At 48.0% G+C, this 16,304-nt stretch overlaps 1 protein-coding gene across 2 annotated transcripts in view; it reads right to left on the bottom strand.

Annotated features, from left to right (window-relative positions):
- ABCC1 (ATP binding cassette subfamily C member 1 (ABCC1 blood group)) overlaps window positions 1-16,304 on the bottom strand; it is a 440,279-nt gene that overhangs the window by 252,759 nt on the left and 171,216 nt on the right. For both annotated transcript variants that reach the window (XM_063934377.1, XM_063934378.1), the window contains exon 5: window positions 14,214-14,339. In XM_063934377.1, the coding sequence (XP_063790447.1) occupies window positions 14,214-14,339 (126 nt within the window). The remainder of the gene's footprint in view (window positions 1-14,213; window positions 14,340-16,304) is intronic.

Below are 16,304 nucleotides of genomic sequence, written 5' to 3'. Positions count from 1 at the left end.
ACAATGGATTATACGGTGTGGAGCATTAAGTACATGTATGGAACTGAAAGTCCCAGGAAACCCTGCTTGGGCATACTGGTGCTTGTAGCACTGTAGTTTGCCATTAAATACCAATATACATTGTAGCTATTTTTCAAACACAGCCTGTAATATGACATCTCTCTCCAACCTTTGCCAAATCAGACCTTTAATCCCAAATAGAAATAGAAATACAAATAAATATGTAGCAATGCCTTCTGGAGGCTCACCACTAGAGATACATGCTCAAGCAGGAGCTTACTACAAGTGGAAGCATTTCCAAGCAGTCAATGGCTGCCACGGCTTGCTGGCGCACATTGATGAGGGTTCCAGACCATACTTAGAAACATAGAATTTGATGGCAGATAAGAACCACTTCGCCATCTAGTCTGCCCCCTTTTCTTTTTTTTTTCACCATATTTTTTTTATCTCAAACCTTATTTGATCCTTATTTCTTGGGGCGTGGCTTGGACGCAGCACTGAACGGACGTAACATAACATAACCTGGGTTAAAACCTCGCTAATAAACCTCTCCTGCACATAAAACCATCCTGCCTGCCTCTGCCCACGGCTGTGGACAGCACCCTGAACGAGGGGATCCAGCCGGGAGGCCGCCGCACGGCTCCCGCGATTGCGGCCTACTGCGACAACCGAGACCGGGGCCTTGAGTTTGTAGCCGACCCGATTTTGAGCTCCGGGTCCGGATCGCGGCCAGAACGGGACCCGTGGCGCCTCCCACCGCTGCCTGTCTCTCCCCACACTGCTCCCCAGACCTCCCCAGACCCCCGAGTACCCACAGGACGAGGCCCCATCGCTCCCAGCCCGCAGGAGCTGGGATTACAGGGCACTTTCCCTACCTGGGCACCAGCCGGCGGCCATCTTGAGATCACATGCTGCAGATCTGGAAGCCTCCCCAGAACAGAGCCGAGCACCCTGCTGGGAGTCTAAACGAGAAGTGGGAGCCAGGGACCCCAAAACCCTCGGTCCACATCCACTGGTACCATCAATGAACACAGGGAACCCAAAACACCAAGTTATCAGAGGCCTGTGACTGGAAGCCGGAGGCGCCATCTTGAATGCTGGCAAAATAGCCAGTACTGCAGTTTTGCCTCTGTCCCGCATATTTCTTGCAAAATATACCAGCACCTCCGTGCCTCTACATAAGAGGTTGACGCTGGGGATATTCACTCCCTGACATTTAATTCTGCCTGCACAAGGGAAAGTTAGACATACTTATAAGAACAGTGAATCCCCGCTGACACCCGGCGACTGGATGCCGCGGGGCGATTCATCCCCTGCTAAACCGTTCTGATGTGATCTCCAGCGTGATGCGTGGTGCTCCCCCCCGCTCCTGAAAAAGTAAAGCTGCCGAGGTATGCATATTAAGCCGACATAGGCTTTTCTCTCCTCCTCCTTTTGTGTATACGATATCTGTGAAGAGGATACTCAAATTGGGACTATGCCGCCTAAACGTCAAAAAGACCCGACCCCAACCCGCCAGGTCGCCTTCTTTAAACAGTCCCCGTCTTCCCAAAGCCAGAAAAACTCTGTCATATTGGACTCTTTACCTAAACAATCCCGGAAAGGCGAGGACATATCCGCGACCCCTTGGGCCAATCAATCTAAACTCTCTCAACTAGATGATGATGCGCCCCTCACACTGGGGTCTATGCGACAACTATTGGCTTCATTTAAGGATGATATCTCGAGGGAAGTTAAAACAGCGCTTCAAAGTTGCCAACAGTCGATCGACGCTATAGGTCAACGCACAGATCACCTTGAGAATAAATGTGAGGAGGTGGTGAAGTCACATAATGAGGTGATTACCCAACTCGAAGACCTACAGGCCGAAGTCGCGGATCTACGGCGGAAGACATGCGACCTTGAGGACAGGTCACGCCGTAATAATATAAAACTCAGAGGCATCCCAGAAACAGTCACCAACGCAGAACTCACCCAATTTGCGACGGACCTCTTCATGGCGCTTCTCCCAACCAGTTCTATCGATGACTTTCTTATCGACCACATCCACCGTCGACCGAAAGCTAGAAATGCCCCGAAGGACGCTCCGAGAGAGACCCTAATGCGGATGCATTACTTCCATATCAAGGAACAGATCTTGCGGGCGGCTATGCGCCCGGACCTGCCAGCCGGAACCCTGGGAGATGTACAAGTCTATGGAGACCTCTCGGCAGCCACCCTAGCTCTGAGACGTTCGTTCTACCCGGTGACCTCGGCACTTAGGAAAGCCGATATCCTCTACCGATGGGGATTCCCGACGAAACTGTTGTTGGTTAGACGCAATGGTGTTATGCACGCGATTATCACGCCAGAAGCGGGTCTGAAATTATTGGATTCCTGGAGGAGAGAGGATACACCTGAAACAGCACCGGCAACACTCAAGCTGACTCAAGAGTGGTCGATAGCAGACAATGGACATTAGAGTCTGATTTTCTCTACCAGGTTGTATGTCATTGTCATACATGTCCTTGTTTTGCCTGCTTCCCGTAGGGTCACTGCGTGCCGCTGCTATGCCCTCCCGGAGGATACTCCGGGGGAGCGTGACATGTGGGCGGCGCCGGATTCCCCTGGGACGCTTATTGTGTTATGTTTTCATTGTACTCATGCTGACCATGCTTAATACTGCTCCTCTAAACGGGGAAGTGCTACCTAGGTCGATACTATTTAGGATATGTGTAGAGCTCCCCGAGAGGAAGCATATGTCATGCAACCCCCTGCGGTCCGGTGTTTACCTCTCTTTCTTGTCTAGGTTGAATGTTTTAGGAGTGGGGGGAGATAACTCCCCGCACCTCGCCCCGACCCCATGTGTTGCCACGCTAGGCAACCCTACTTGGCACCCATGCGGTGCCCGCTCTATGCCCCTTCCTTCCTATTTCTGTCACCCCCCCTGTTCGCCCCATCTCTCCAAGTTTTAACACACACACACACACACACTTTAGCAGACCCTGTTACAGAGATTTTAAATGTAACCTGATAATAGCTCGGCTCTCAGATAGACCTGATGGTTAATGTACTATCTTTAAACGTAAAAGGGCTAAATTCGCCGAATAAACGACGATTAGCCCTGCGGCACTTTGGCAAATGTAAGGCTCACAAAGTGGCCTTGCAGGAGACTCACTTTATGCTTTCGTCACCCCCCCCCCATTCAGGGATAATAAATTCCCCATTAGCTTTATGTCCAATGGCCCGAAAAAGAGAGCAGGAGTGGCAATATTATTCTCAAACTCATGTAATTTCTCTCTAGAGTGCCAGATCTCAGATCAAGAGGGCAGGTACCTTATACTGACAGGTAAATTGGAAGACAAGTCGGTCACTATAGCTACACTTTACGCTCCCAATACTAAACAAATACCTTTCCTTAGGAAATTTTTCACAGTCCTCCAGAAGCACCTAATGGGTGCTCTACTACTGTTGGGTGACTTTAACATGGTCCTTGACCCAGCGGTGGACAGATCCCAAACCCGCCCATCTCGCAAGGGAGACCCACAACGTGACAGCTCCCATGCCTTTAGAAACATAATACATGAATATGATCTCTATGACGTTTGGAGGACTAAGAATCCGTCAAGCAGGGACTACTCGTTTTTCTCCCCAGTCCACGGCTCTTACTCTAGGATAGATCTAGTGATATCTGATAAATGGACTCTCCAACAGGTTTCGAAGGCTTCTATCCTGCCAGTTTCGTGGTCCGATCACTCTGCCCTCTCAGTCCGGTGGAACCCCCGCCAAGTGAGGTCCACTCCTACCTTATGGCGCCTTAGGGACTATCTCCTTTTAAACCCGGACGCCCATCGGTCTATAGCTCAGGCCCTCTCCCTATATGTTGAAACTAACACCCCAGCAGAAACGTCCGTATTCACACATTGGTGCGCCCTCAAGGCGGTGATTAGGGGAGCGTCAATTCAAGCAGCTGCTTATATACGCATGACCTCCTGGGAAAAACAGGTAGAACTCGAAGCCCAGCTTGCAGATCTAGATGCTTTGCTTAAGCTGAATCCCTCTAATAAGAAAGTATACTGAGATTTGACTCGGGTCAGAGATGAACTGAATAAATTGACGGAGGTACGTAAAAACCTTTTACGATTGCGGCAAAAGTTCTATATGCAAGGTGATAGGGCGGGTAGAATGCTTGCTCGCGGGTAGAATGCTTGCTCGCAAACTACGGGGAAAAAATGCTAGGGAAAGGGTGAAATATATCATTAACTCAAATAATACCAAGATAACAGACCCATCAGATATAGCTAACTCCTTCGCCTCGTATTACTCCTCCCTCTATAACCTAAAAGACGATGTCTCCACCCCACAACCCACACCAGCTATTATAGCAGCTTTTCTGAAAGATGTTAATCTCCCCTCCCTGGACCTAGAATCTCTACAGTCCTTAAACCAACCATGGTCGCAGACGGAAATCTCCCAGGCCATAGACTCACTTCCATTAGACAAAGCCCCAGGCCCTGATGGGTTTATAAACAATTTCTACAAATGTTTCAAAGACACTTTGGTCCCTATTCTAGACGGCGTTTATAGCTACGCCTCCTCAGTAGGGAACTTCCCAGTGGAGATGCTAGAAGCCCGCGTAGTAGCTTTTCCTAAACCGGGGAAAAATTCTGCCATGATGCCCAACTATCGCCCTATAGCCTTATTAAATACTGACTTGAAAATATACGCGAAGTTAGTCGCCAATAGGCTTAACCCCCTACTTCCTTCTATCATCCACGGTGACCAGGTGGGATTCGTTCCCGGTAGACAGTCACCCGAAAACATTAGGCGAATGATAAATGTACTGGACGCCTTCTCTAGAGCCGAGTCTCCTTTATTATTGCTCTCGCTGGACGCGGAGAAGGCGTTCGACCGCCTCCACTGGGGATACCTGCAGGCGGTCCTTAGGAAATCTGGCTTTACCGGGAGAATCCTATCCTCCATTATGGCTCTTTATTCCCTCCCCTCGGCAATAGTGTGTGTGAAAGGACTGCTCTCATCCCCCTTTTCCATTACGAACGGCGCCCCCTATCTCCACTAGTCTTTGCCATGGCGATGGAACCATTGGCCGAAAAAATACGATCCTCTCCCTCGATTACAGAAGTGGAATTTTTGGGACATTCTCATAAGATTTGTCTCTTCGCAGACGATGTCCTTTTGACTCTCACTAACCCTCCCTCCTCCCTGAAGGCGCTACACACACTTTTGTCCGATTATTCAGAGGCATCCTACTATAAACTTAATAACACTAAGACAGAGGCACTCCCTATAAATTTTACGCCTTCTCTCTTGACCGAACTAAGAAGCTAGAAGATATGATATCTGCTAACTAACCCCCCTTTTGCGCAAATCCACAACCCTAGTCACGGACTGGATGATGCAACATGTATCATGGCTGGGGAGAATAGCCGCGCTGAAAATGACGGTCCTCCCCAGACTTATGTATCTGTTCCGAGCCATCCCCTTCCTCGTCCCCAACTCCCTTCTATCCAAATTTAACGCGATATTCAACGCTTATGTTTGGAAAGGCAAAAAACCAAGGTTGGCCAGGAAAACAATGACTCGCCCCAAACGAGACGGGGGCTTGGCATTCCCGGATTTGCACACATACCAACTGGCTTGCCGTTTGGCACAGATAGGGGCATGGTATATCCAACCCAAGTGTAAATCGTGGGTACAACTGGAACAAGGTCTTATAACCCCATTACCCCTGACCGATGTACTGTTACTCCCTACATCTGAGGGTACATTATTAACCAATCGGTCTTTCTCTGTCCAATCTACTAGGAAGGCCTGGGTGGAGGTGGTGCGAAGTAGAAATTACATAATCCTCCCCACAACGGCCATATCATTGACTGGAATAGCCTCCTTGATCCCTGACTTAAGATTTGATTGTTGGATATCTCAAGGAATCCAGTCTTTACAGGATATAATGGCGCATGGTGCCCTCCTTCCCTTTGCCCAGATCCAGGAAACTTTCCTACTACCACGTGGGGAATTTTATAAATATTTGCAGCTTAGACATTGGCTCCACGGAGTCTCGACAACCACCATTCCCCCCCCCCCCTCACTGCCTAAACTAGTCCAAAAGTTCCTGGAGACGGGGGAAGGCAGGGGGGGTATTACCAAATGGTATAATTACATTAATAATCCCCGACCAATGCAGAAAGCCCCCTTTCAGTTGAAATGGGAGATAGACCTTAAATGCTCAATTACAGAGGAGGAATGGGAAAATAAGAATTTACTTACCGATAATTCTATTTCTCATAGTCCGTAGTGGATGCTGGGACTCCGTCAGGACCATGGGGAATAGCGGGCTCCGCAGGAGACAGGGCACAGCTAAATAAAGCTTTTAGGATCACATGGTGCGCACTGGCTCCTCCCCCCATGACCCCCCCCTCCAAGCCTCAGTCAGGTACTGTGCCCGGACGAGCGTACACAATAAGGAAGGATCTTGAATCTCGGGTAAGACTCATACCAGCCACACCAATCACACCGTACAACTTGTGATCTGAACCCAGTTAACAGTATGATAACAAAAAACGAAGTAGCCTCTGAAAAGATGGCTCACAACAATAGTAATAACCCGATCTTTGTAACAATAACTATGTACAAGTATTGCAGACAATCCGCACTTGGGATGGGCGCCCAGCATCCACTACGGACTATGAGAAATAGAATTATCGGTAAGTAAATTCTTATTTTCTCTAACGTCCTAGTGGATGCTGGGACTCCGTCAGGACCATGGGGATTATACCAAAGCTCCCAAACGGGCGGGAGAGTGCGGATGACTCTGCAGCACCGAATGAGAGAACTCCAGGTCCTCCTTAGCCAGAGTATCAAATTTGTAAAATTTTACAAACGTGTTCTCCCCTGACCACGTAGCTGCTCGGCAAAGTTGTAATGCCGAGACCCCTCGGGCAGCCGCCCAAGATGAGCCCACTTTCCTTGTGGAGTGGGCCTTTACAGATTTAGGCTGTGGCAGGCCTGCCACAGAATGTGCAAGTTGGATTGTGCTACAGATCCAACGTGCAATCGTCTGTTTAGACGCAGGAGCACCCATCTTGTTGGGTGCATACAATATAAACAACGAGTCAGATTTTCTGACTCCAGCTGTCCTTGAAATATATATTTTTAATGCTCTGACAACGTCCAGTAACTTGGAGTCCTCCAAGTCGCTAGTAGCCGCAGGCACCACAATAGGCTGGTTCAAGTGAAAAGCCGAAACCACCTTAGGGAGAAAATGAGGACGTGTCCGCAGTTCTGCCCTGTCCGAATGGAAAATCAGATATGGGCTTTTGTATGATAAAGCCGCCAACTCTGAAACTCTCCTGGCTGAAGCCAGGGCCAATAGCATGGTTACCTTCCATGTAAGGTATTTTAAATCTACCGATTTTAGAGGCTCAAACCAATGAGATTTGAGAAAATTCAAAACTACGTTCAAATCCCACGGTGCCACTGGAGGCACTATTGGGGGTTGTATATGTAGTACACCTTTGACAAAAGTTTGTACTTCAGGCACTGATGCCAATTCCTTCTGGAAGAAGATTGATAAGGCCGAAATTTGAACTTTAATGGACCCCAATTTTAGGCCCATAGACAATCCTGCTTGCAGGAAATGTAAGAATCGACCCAATTGAAATTCTTCCGTTGGAGCCTTCTTGGCCTCACACCACGCAACATATTTTCGCCAAATGCGGTGATAATGTTGTACAGTCACTTCCTTTCTAGCCTTAATCAAGGTAGGAATAACTTCCTCTGGAATGCCCTTTTCTTTTAGAATCCGGCGTTCAACCGCCATGCCGTCAAACGCAGACGCGGTAAGTCTTGGAACATACAAGGTCCCTGCTGAAGCAGATCCCTTCTTAGAGGTAGAGGCCATGGATCCTCCGTGAGCATCTCTTGAAGTTCCGGATACCAAGTTCTTCTTGGCCAGTCCGGAGCCACCAGTATTGTTCTTACTCCTCTTTTCCGTATAATTCTCAGTACCTTTGGTATGAGAGGCAGAGGAGGGAACACATACACTGACTGGTACACCCACGGTGTTACCAGAGCGTCCACAGCTATTGCCTGAGGGTCTCTTGACCTGGCGCAATATCTGTCCAATTTTTTGTTGAGGCGAGACGCCATCATGTCCACCTTTGGTCTTTCCCAACGGTTCACAATCATGTGGAAGACTTCTGGATGAAGTCCCCACTCTCCCGGGTGAAGGTCGTGTCTGCTGAGGAAGTCTGCTTCCCAGTTATCCACTCCCGGGATGAACACTGCTGACAGTGCTATGACATGATTCTCCGCCCCGCGCAGAATCCTTGCAGCTTCTGTCATTGCTCTTCTGCTTCTCGTGCCGCCTTGTCGGTTTACGTGGGCGACTGCCGTGATGTTGTCCGACTGGATCAACACCGGCTGACCCTGAAGCAGCGATTTTGCCAGGCTTAGAGCATTGTAGATCGCTCTTAGCTCCAGTATATTTATGTGAAGGGACGTCTCCAGGTTTGACCACACGCCCTGGAAGTTTCTTCCCTGTGTGACTGCTCCCCAGCCTCGTAGGCTGGCATCCGTAGTCACCAGGACCCAGTCCTGTATGCCGAATCTGCGGCCCTCTAACAGATGAGCACTCTGCAACCACCACAGGAGAGACAACCTTGTTCTTGGTGACAGTGTTATCCGCTGATGCGATCCGGACCATTTGTCCAGCAGATCCCACTGAAATGTCCGTGCATGGAATCTGCCGAATGGAATCGCTTCGTAAGAAGCCACCATCTTTCCCAGGACTCTTGTGCATTGATGTACTGACACAGTTCCTGGTTTTAGGAGGTTCCTGAAAAGTTCGGATAACTCCCTTGCTTTCTCCTCCGGGAGAAACACCTTTTTCTGAACCGTGTCCAGAATCATTCCCAGGAACAGCAGACGAGTTGTCGGGGTCAATTGAGATTTTGGAAGATTCAGAATCCACCCGTGTTGCTGAAGCACTACCTGGGTTAGTGCTACACCGACTTCCAGCTGTTCTCTGGACTTTGCCCTTATCAGGAGATCGTCCAAGTAAGGGATAATTAATACGCCTTTTCTTCGTAGAAGAACCATCATTTCGGTCATTACCTTGGTAAAGACCCGAGGGGCCGTGGACAAACCAAACGGCAGCGTTTGAAACTGATAATGACAGTCTTGTATCACGAACCTGAGATACCCTTGGTGTGAGGGGTAAATTGGGACATGCAGATAAGCATCTTTTATGTCCAGGGACACCATGAAGTCCCCTTCTTCCAGATTCGCTATCACTGCTCTGAGTGACTCCATCTTGAACTTGAATTTCTGTATGTACAGGTTCAAGGATTTCAGGTTTAGAATAGGTCTTACCGAACCGTCCGGCTTCGGTACCACAAATAGTGTGGAATAATACCCCTTTCCCTGTTGTAGGAGGGGTACCTTGACTATCACCTGCTGAGAATACAGCTTGTGAATGGCTTCCAAAACCGACGTCCTTTCTGAGGGAGACGTTGGTAAAGCAGACTTTAGGAACCGGCGAGGGGGAGACCTTTCGAACTCCAACATGTAACCCTGAGATATTATCTGCAGGATCCACGGGTCCACTTGTGAGCGAGCCCACTGATTGCTGAAAATCTTGAGTCGACCCCCCACCGCTCCTGAGTCCGCTTGTAAAGCCCCAGCGTCATGCTGATGGCTTTGTAGAACCCGGGGCGGGCTTCTGGTCCTGGGCAGGGGCTGCTTGCTGCCCTCTCTTACCCTTTCCTCTGCCTCGCGGCAGATAAGACTGTCCTTTTGGTCGCTTGTTTTTATAGGAGCGAAAGGACTGCGGCTGAAAAGACGGTGTCTTTTTCTGTTGGGAGGGGGTCTGAGGTAAAAAAGTGGATTTGCCGGCAGTTGCCGTGGCCACCAGGTCCGAAAGACCGACCCCAAATAATTCCTCTCCTTTATATGGCAATACTTCCATATGCCTTTTGGAATCCGCATCACCTGACCACTGTCGCGTCCATAAACTTCTTCTGGCAGATATGGACATCGCGCTTACTCTTGATGCTAGAGTACAAATATCCCTCTGAGCATCTCGCATATAAAGAAAAGCATCCTTTAATTGCTCTAGAGTCAATAAAATACTGTCCCTATCCAGGGTATCAATATTTTCAGTCAGAGAATCCAACCACACTACCCCAGCACTGCACATCCAGGCTGAGGCTACTGCCGGTCGCAGTATAACACCAGTATGTGTGTATATACTCTTCAGTGTAGTTTCCAGCCTCCTATCTGCTGGATCCTTGAGGGCGGCCGTATCAGGAGACGGCAACGCCACTTGCTTTGATAAACGTGTGAGCGCCTTATCCACCCTAGGGGGTGTTTCCCAGCGCGCCCTAACCTCTGGTGGGAAAGGGTATAATGCCAATAACTTCTTGGAAATTAGCAGTTTTCTATCTGGGTTAACCCACGCTTCGTCACACACGTCATTCAATTCCTCTGATTCTGGAAAAGCTACAGGTAGTTTTTTCACCCCCCACATAATACCCCTTTTTGAGGTACCAGCAGTATCAGAGATCTGCAAAGCCTCCTTCATTGCCGTGATCATATAACGTGTGGCCCTATTGGAAAATACGTTTGTTTCTTCACCGTCGACACTAGATGCATCTGTGTCGGTACCCGTGTCGACTGACTGAGGTAAGGGACGTTTTACAGCCCCTGACGGTGTCTGAGATGCCTGAGCCGGTACTAACTGGTTTTCCGGCCGTCTCATTTCGTCAACTGACTTTTGTAATGTGCTAACATTATCACGTAATTCCATAACTAAAGCCATCCATTCCGGTGTCGACTCCCTAGGGGGTGACATCACCATTACCGGCAATTGCTCTGCCTCCACACCAACATCGTCCTCATACATGTCGACACACACGTACCGACACACAGCAGCCACACAGGGAATGCTCTAATCGAAGACAGGACCCTCTTAGCCCTTTGGGGAGACAGAGGGAGAGTTTGCCAGCACACACCAAAAGCGCTATAAATGTATATAAACAACCCTAGAAGGTGTTGTTTTTGATATAAGCGCTTTTAATATATCAATATCGCCAAATTATGCCCCCCTTCTCTTTGTTACCCTGTTTCTGTAGTGCAGTGCAGGGGAGAGTCCTGGGAGCCTTCCTCACCAGCGGAGCTGAGCAGGAAAATGGCGCTGAGTGCTAAAGAGAATAAGCTCCGCCCCTTTTTCGGTGGGCTTTTCTCCCGGGTTTTAAGAAAACTGGCCTGGGTTAAATACATACATATAGCCTTAATGGCTATATGTGATGTATTTATTTTGCCACTAAAGGTATTTAATATTGCTGCCCAGGGCGCCCCCAGCAGCGCCCTGCACCCTCCGTGACTGAATCAGTGAGACGTGTAGCAACAATGGCGCACAGCTGCAGTGCTGTGCGCTACCTTCATGAAGACTGAGGAGTCTTCTGCCGCCTGCTTTCCGGACCTCCGTCTTCAGCGTCTGTAAGGGGGATCGGCGGCGCGGCTCCGGGACGAACCCCAGGAGGACCTGTGTTCCGACTCCCTCTGGAGCTAAGTGTCCAGTAGCCTAAGACTCCAATCCATCCTGCACGCAGGTGAGTTGGAAATCTCTCCCCTAAGTCCCTCGATGCAGTGATCCTGTTGCCAGCAGGATTCACTGAGATTTAAACCTAAAAAAAAACTTTTTCTAAGCAGCTCTTTAGGAGAGCCACCTAGATTGCACCCTTCTCGGACGGGCACAAAAACCTAACTGAGGCTTGGAGGGGGGTCATGGGGGGAGGAGCCAGTGCGCACCATGTGATCCTAAAAGCTTTATTTAGATGTGCCCTGTCTCCTGCGGAGCCCGCTATTCCCCATGGTCCTGACGGAGTCCCAGCATCCACTAGGACGTTAGAGAAAAGATATATAGATCCTGCTACACGGTCTCTAAATGTATATCTCATATAGAACTGTCTTATAAACTTCTTTACCGCTTGTATTTCACCCCATCCCGCCTCCATGTGATGCAACCCTCTACAACCAAAATGTGCTGGCGGAATTGTGGAATGGTCGGCACTTTAATGCATATTTTCTGGGACTGCCCTGTACTTACCTCATTGTGGACATCGGTCTTCCACCTCAGAATCAGTCTTAGGCCACCATATTTCCCCTCACCCACGACTGGCCCTCCTCCACCTATACTACGGAGATTTAACACCAGGTGATCGCTATATACTAGGCCATATCCTTATCTCAACAAAACTTTCAATAGCTCGCCTTTGGCGTTCTACCGAGGCTCCCCATATCTCAGCAATAGAAATGGTCGTACAATCACATTACGAATTTGAGACAGCGGGTGTAGCCTATGCCTCTACCTCCTCATCCCCGCTGCTCCGATGGTATCCGTGGTCCACTTACTGGCATAGTCGCCCTCCAATCTCCACACCCCCTCAGGACACCTAGGTATATTTGTTATGGGCTTAACATGAATCTCATGTAGGCATGATTGACTCCTGCAGTCCCCCTTTTATGTTCAATGCCTTGTATAAAACTCTTTATGTTACTTTGTTTTATGCTGACTGATGTGTGTTCCCCCTTACCCCCCCCCCTCTTTTCCTTTCTGTATCCCTATCCCAACTGCTTTGTTTACCCGTAAAACAATAAAAAATTAATATTTAAAAAAAAAAACGTTAATCTATGCTGAAACCATGTGAAAAACCTAGAAGAACGGGAATTGCAATGATTATGATCACATAAGTTCGGCTTTATACGCTTGAGTGCCATTAAGAGTATATGCCTATGTGGGTTTTTTCAGCTGTAAACATTGTACATTTTCACTGCATTTAATATAAATTGTGCAATTTATAGACCTATAATATTACGTTAAATGTTTGCTTCAAAAAACAGATTTAAAGCACATTGTAAATGGATTCAATAAATTACAGTTAAATAAATTTGCGCTGATCATCCCCGTATACTCTTACTTGCTAAATAATGCTGAAATATCAAATGATCTGAAGATATTACCTGTTTACGGAAACATGCTAAAATGACAAAGCCTAAAATCACATTTATAACACTGTGGGACTGATGCTTAAAGATGTGTTCTCATACATCTAGCCTCAATACGCCATGATATGTCTAGCGTGAATAAGCTGGTAGGTCCTGTGCAACTCTGCTAACGTCAGGCATCTTTTTTGTCGAAAACGTATCTTAGTCGCAATGCAAATGTCACTAGGATGCACCAGGAGACTATGCAGTGAACTATGATACGTGGCACTTGTATATCTGTGTGCGACAGTCTGTATATGGAGCAGAACGGAACTTGTATTGGAAAATAGCTGTGGCTGCTACATGTAGCACTTGTATGCAGAGTCAGAGACTCAGTAGCACATATATAAACAAGTGTTGCATATCAAACTAATCAGCACAGTTTCCTGGTGCATCCTAGTCGCATCGCGTTGGCAGAAAAGACACCCAATGCAAGCAGAATCTCACGAGACCTGGTGTGTTAAGAAGGGCTGTTGGCGGGACTGCAGCAATGATGTATAAGGACACATCTGTATTTGAAAGTATGCCTGCCTACAGCGTTCATCTTGCATAAATTCTAACTGCACATGCGAGTCCTAAGAATTTCAATCGCATCCAGCCCCTTGAAGAGGCAGAACTGGGTGCTAGCGTGGTGTAGTCAGTCAGGGATATCTGTAAAGTCCCGTTCATACAAATGTGTGCTATGCAGACTCGGCCATAAGCACAAATATGCTTGTTTGGTGAATTCTGCAACTAGTATCTGCTCTGATGATAACTAGATACAGCTGGAGAGTTGTATAGCTCTGTAGGTGAACTAAAACCACGCAGCTTTCCGTGCGCGCTTCTTTTCAGCAAAGTATGCCAGATTTACTTCCAATTCTGCATCAGGCCCAATAAGATTAATAAACTTAAAGCAAAAAGTTAATTTGTTGTATTTGGACATCTTCTATTTAAAGACTAATTTGTTTTATTCTATAGTTATGTACACTGTCAAGCTAGCATATTTTGCCAATCCATATATAAACTTCTAAGAACTTTCACACTATACGGTATATACACAAGTAATAAATCATTTTTTGAGACCTGTCTGCAATCAGAAAATAGCTTCCTAGGTTACCTCTCAGATTACAGCAAAGGAAAAGTAAGAGCCAAGATTAGAAAGTAGTAATAGAAATGAGGACACTCACGGGGTTGTTGACTCTTTCGGAGAAGAGAGGAGGCTGGTCAGGGAAGGCAGCCAATATTAGCTCCACCATCACCAGCAGAAAGTATGTGTAGAATGTGACATCCCGGAACACATCTATACTGGCACCCTGCAGCAAGGATTTGAATGAGAAAACATCTAAGGGCCCAGGCAGCATTGCTTCATCCTGTTCATATAAGCACTGTGTAATGTATTACAGATACTGAATACCTTGACACATCCAATTCCACACAGCTGGGCTCCACTGTCAGGCATTATGGTAAAAAATAAGAATTTACTCACCGGTAATTCTATTTCTCTTAGTCCGTAGTGGATGCTGGGTACTCCGTAAGGACCATGGGGAATAGACGGGCTCCGCAGGAGACTGGGCACTCTTTAAAGAAAGATTAGGAACTATATCTGGTGTGCACTGGCTCCTCCCTCTATGCCCCTCCTCCAGACCTCAGTTAGGGAAACTGTGCCCGGAAGAGCTGACACTACAAGGAAAGGATTTGGAATCCAGGGTAAGACTCATACCAGCCACACCAATCACACCGTACAACTCGTGATAACTATACCCAGTTAACAGTATGAATAACAACTGAGCCTCACTGAACAGATGGCTCATAACAATAACCCTTTAGTTAAGCAATAACTATATACAAGCATTGCAGACAATCCGCACTTGGGACGGGCTCCCAGCATCCACTACGGACTACGAGAAATAGAATTACCGGTGAGTAAATTCTTATTTTCTCTGACGTCCTAGTGGATGCTGGGTACTCCGTAAGGACCATGGGGATTATACCAAAGCTCCCAAACAGGCGGGAGAGTGTGGATGACTCTGCAGCACCGAATGAGCAAACTCAAGGTCCTCCTCAGCCAGGGTATCAAACTTGTAGAATTTTGCAAACGTGTTTGATCCCGACCAGGTAGCAGCTCGGCAAAGCTGTAAAGCCGAGACCCCTCGGGCAGCCGCCCAAGAAGAGCCCACCTTCCTCGTGGAACGGGCTTTTACCGATTTAGGATGCGGCAGTCCAGCCGCAGAATGTGCAAGTTGAATCGTGCAACAGATCCAGCGAGCAATAGTCTGCTTAGAAGCAGGAGCACCCAGCTTGTTGGGTGCATGCAGGATAAACAGCGAGTCAGTCTTTCTGACTCTAGCCGTCCTGGAAACATAGATTTTCAGGGCCCGGACTACGTCCAGCAACTTGGAAGCCTCCAAGTCCCGAGTAGCCGCAGGCACCACAATAGGTTGGTTCAAATGAAACGCTGATACCACCTTAGGGAGAAATTGGGGACGAGTACTCAATTCTGCCCTGTCCATATGGAAGATCAGATAGGGGCTTTTACAGGACAAAGCCGTCAATTCTGACACCCGCCTAGCCGAAGCCAAGGCCAAAAGCATGACCACTCTCCACGTGAGATATTTCAACTCCACGGTCTGAAGTGGCTCAAACCAATGTGATTTTAGGAAATCCAACACCACGTTGAGATCCCAAGGTGCCACTGGGGGCACAAAAGGGGGCTGAATATGCAGCACTCCCTTAACAAACGTCTGAACTTCAGGCAGTGAAGCCAGTTCTTTTTGAAAGAAAATGGACAGGGCCGAAATCTGGACTTTAATGGATCCCAATTTTAGGCCCATAGTCACTCCTGACTGTAGGAAGTGCAGAAATCGACCCAGCTGAAATTCTTCTGTTGGGGCCTTCATAGCCTCACACCAAGCAACATATTTTCGCCATATGCGGTGATAATGTTTTGCTGTCACATCCTTCCTAGCTTTTATCAGCGTAGGAATGACTTCAACCGGAATGCCCTTTTCCATCAGGATCCGGCGTTCAACCGCCATGCCGTCAAACGCAGCCGCGGTAAAACTTGGAACAGACAGGGCCCCTGCTGTAGCAGGTCCTGTCTGAGAGGCAGAGGCCAAGGGTCCTCTGAGATCATTTCTTGTAGTTCCGGGTACCAAGTCCTTCTTGGCCAATCCGGAACGATGAGTATAGTTCTTACTCCTCTCTTTCTTATTATCCTCAGTACCTTTGGTATGAGAGGAAGAGGAGGGAACACATAAACCGACTGGTACACCCACGGT

Source organism: Pseudophryne corroboree, chromosome 7 (genome assembly GCF_028390025.1).
Source record: "Pseudophryne corroboree isolate aPseCor3 chromosome 7, aPseCor3.hap2, whole genome shotgun sequence".
In the NCBI taxonomy this organism is placed as follows: Eukaryota; Metazoa; Chordata; class Amphibia; order Anura; family Myobatrachidae; genus Pseudophryne; species Pseudophryne corroboree.
This window is presented reverse-complemented; position numbering and strand designations above follow the sequence as displayed.